The sequence below is a fragment of the Alligator sinensis genome, unplaced genomic scaffold, assembly GCF_000455745.1.
Source record: "Alligator sinensis unplaced genomic scaffold, ASM45574v1 scaffold885_1, whole genome shotgun sequence".
Classification (NCBI taxonomy): Eukaryota; Metazoa; Chordata; order Crocodylia; family Alligatoridae; genus Alligator; species Alligator sinensis.
Genome location: NW_005842056.1, coordinates 2,206,404 through 2,208,384, shown reverse-complemented (window position 1 = coordinate 2,208,384; position 1,981 = coordinate 2,206,404). Strand labels below are relative to the sequence as shown.

The 1,981-nt window shown below is 46.7% G+C and overlaps 1 protein-coding gene across 3 annotated transcripts in view; it reads right to left on the bottom strand.

The window, feature by feature from the left end:
• Nucleotides 1-1,953, bottom strand: part of GORASP1 (golgi reassembly stacking protein 1) — an 11,734-nt gene extending 9,781 nt beyond the window's left edge. The window contains exons 1-3 of one of the 3 annotated variants that reach the window (XM_025203360.1): nucleotides 1,617-1,953; nucleotides 1,010-1,090; nucleotides 89-144 (exon numbers count right to left, since the gene is read on the bottom strand). Coding sequence is in view for 1 of the 3 variants with exons in the window: in XM_025203358.1 (XP_025059143.1) it covers nucleotides 1,010-1,090; nucleotides 1,394-1,396 (84 nt within the window). In the remaining 2 variants the exon portion in view is untranslated. Of the gene's footprint in view, nucleotides 1-88; nucleotides 145-1,009; nucleotides 1,091-1,393; nucleotides 1,415-1,616 lie in introns of those variants that run through there. The other 2 variants (XM_025203359.1, XM_025203358.1) reach the window with 2 other exon arrangements.
• Between the last annotated feature and the right edge of the window lie 28 nt (nucleotides 1,954-1,981).

The following is a 1,981-nucleotide window of genomic DNA, read 5'->3' as shown; positions in this document are numbered from 1 at the left end:
AGGCGTAGGAGGTCCTAAACACTGCTTTCTTTTTTGCTGTACAAATTTTTGACAGCCTGACCCAGGTCCTACTGATTTTAATACACACTGGACCACATCTTGGGTCATGCCTAGGTTTGCTTTCCGTAGTTTTTCCTATGGTTTCTGAAAAAAAAAAAAAAAAAGGTTTTCATAAAAACAGCCTGGCACAAACTTCACTCTCAGGGTAATGCTGTATGGCATAGACATACCCACTATCAGTTCCAAATCTGGATGCAGTGTAGCTGTACTAGTACAGCTTTACTGGTATATGCAGCCTAGTAGGCTTTGCTGAATGCTTCTGGTTCCAGAGCCAGCATGACGTCTATATCTGCATGACACAGCCTGGGGCTGTGCACACAAATCCTTACCAGTTTCTTCCCTGTATCAGTGAAGTCTGCTTCAACTGAGGAACAGTGGCAACTCCTTCAGCATGAGTGACATCCATTTCCTTCTCAAAAGGAAAAAGACTTCACAGTCTCCTTTCACAGGAACCTTTCATTTGAACAGGGGGAGACCTGGGTTCCATCCCTGCTGCAACCAAGTTTTGAGCAGCCATAACATGTACCAAGGTGGCATGCATGAGGTCCAAGATAGCCACCGATCATACCTTGACACATCACTTTGAGAGGCTGAACACCAACATTTGAGAATATTCTAAGATTAATTTTCTAGTCAAGAAAAGACTACGGAATTTGAAAGAAAGGAGGCTGGTCCTTACCCCAGCCTCCAATTGCCAGTCTGCATCATAAACGTATCTAAGCTACTTGCAACCTGAACAGAAGGGCCACAGATCAAAGGAAACTATCTTTCTCCACAGTGGGCCCTCCAGGTCAGGATTCAGGCACACGGGTAGAAAAGAATAAGGATGCTTGCAATGCCGCCACTGGGATTAGGGAGAGCTTCAGTCTCTAGTACTGACAAATCAGCACCCTACATGGGCACAAAAAAGTAAAATACACTTTAAGGCTGAGTCTCTTCCAATACTTACTAGCCTGGTGTGTCCTATTGCGATGATAAAATCAAAGAAAGGCTCCAACCCGGCATGCTGAGCTGGAGAGTTCTCTTGAACCTACAAAATTGCACAATTTCAGTTTACAGCACAGTACAAACGATCTATCATAGTTAACATACATCATGCACCAGCAGTACTTGATGTGGTCTTCACATCTAGTATCTGAATTTGGATTGAACCAAATGAGTGAAACTCATGACAAGACACCTGTGGAAGGATTTCTTGAATGGTCACGCTAAACAGCCAGCTACTGAATCAATTACTGCATGTGAAATCGAAACAAAGAATGCGGGATCGATAATTACGACTCCTTTGCTAACGAAGTTTGGATATCTTCTGGCAGCATTCTTCTATACGCACCATTAAACGAAAGGAATCTGAAGATACACCAGACGCTTTTGAGACCTGGATAACGTTTACTCAGGACACTTCGTCTTGGACACCTCGTAATTTATAGTGTATTAGATCAGATCACAGGAAAGTAGGGCTGGAAGGGCATTCACAAGCTCGTCCAGTCCAGCCCCCTGACCAAGGAAGCCTCAACCCAACTAAACCATCCCAGCCAAGTGTTTGTCTAACTTACTCTTGCAAACGCCTAAGGACGGGGATCCCACAACCTCTCTGGGGGACCTGTTCGACTGCTCGATCGCCTTCTTTCTGCCGGACAGTTCCTCCTAATCCGCAACCTACGTTTCCTCTGCTGCATCTTGAGGCCGCTGCTCCGAAGCCCGTCCCCTCCAGCCAGAGAAAAGCCCATCTCTGTCCTCTCCGTACCGCCCTTCACGTATGGGAAGGCTGCTACCAAACCCCCCTCCCCCGTCTTCCCTTCTCCAGACTAAATAACCCCGGCTCGTTCAGCCTTTCCTCGCACGTCGTGCTTCCCAGGCCCCCGATCATTGCCACGGCTCTGCACCGAGCTCTTTCCCATCTGTCCAGAGGACGAAAGCA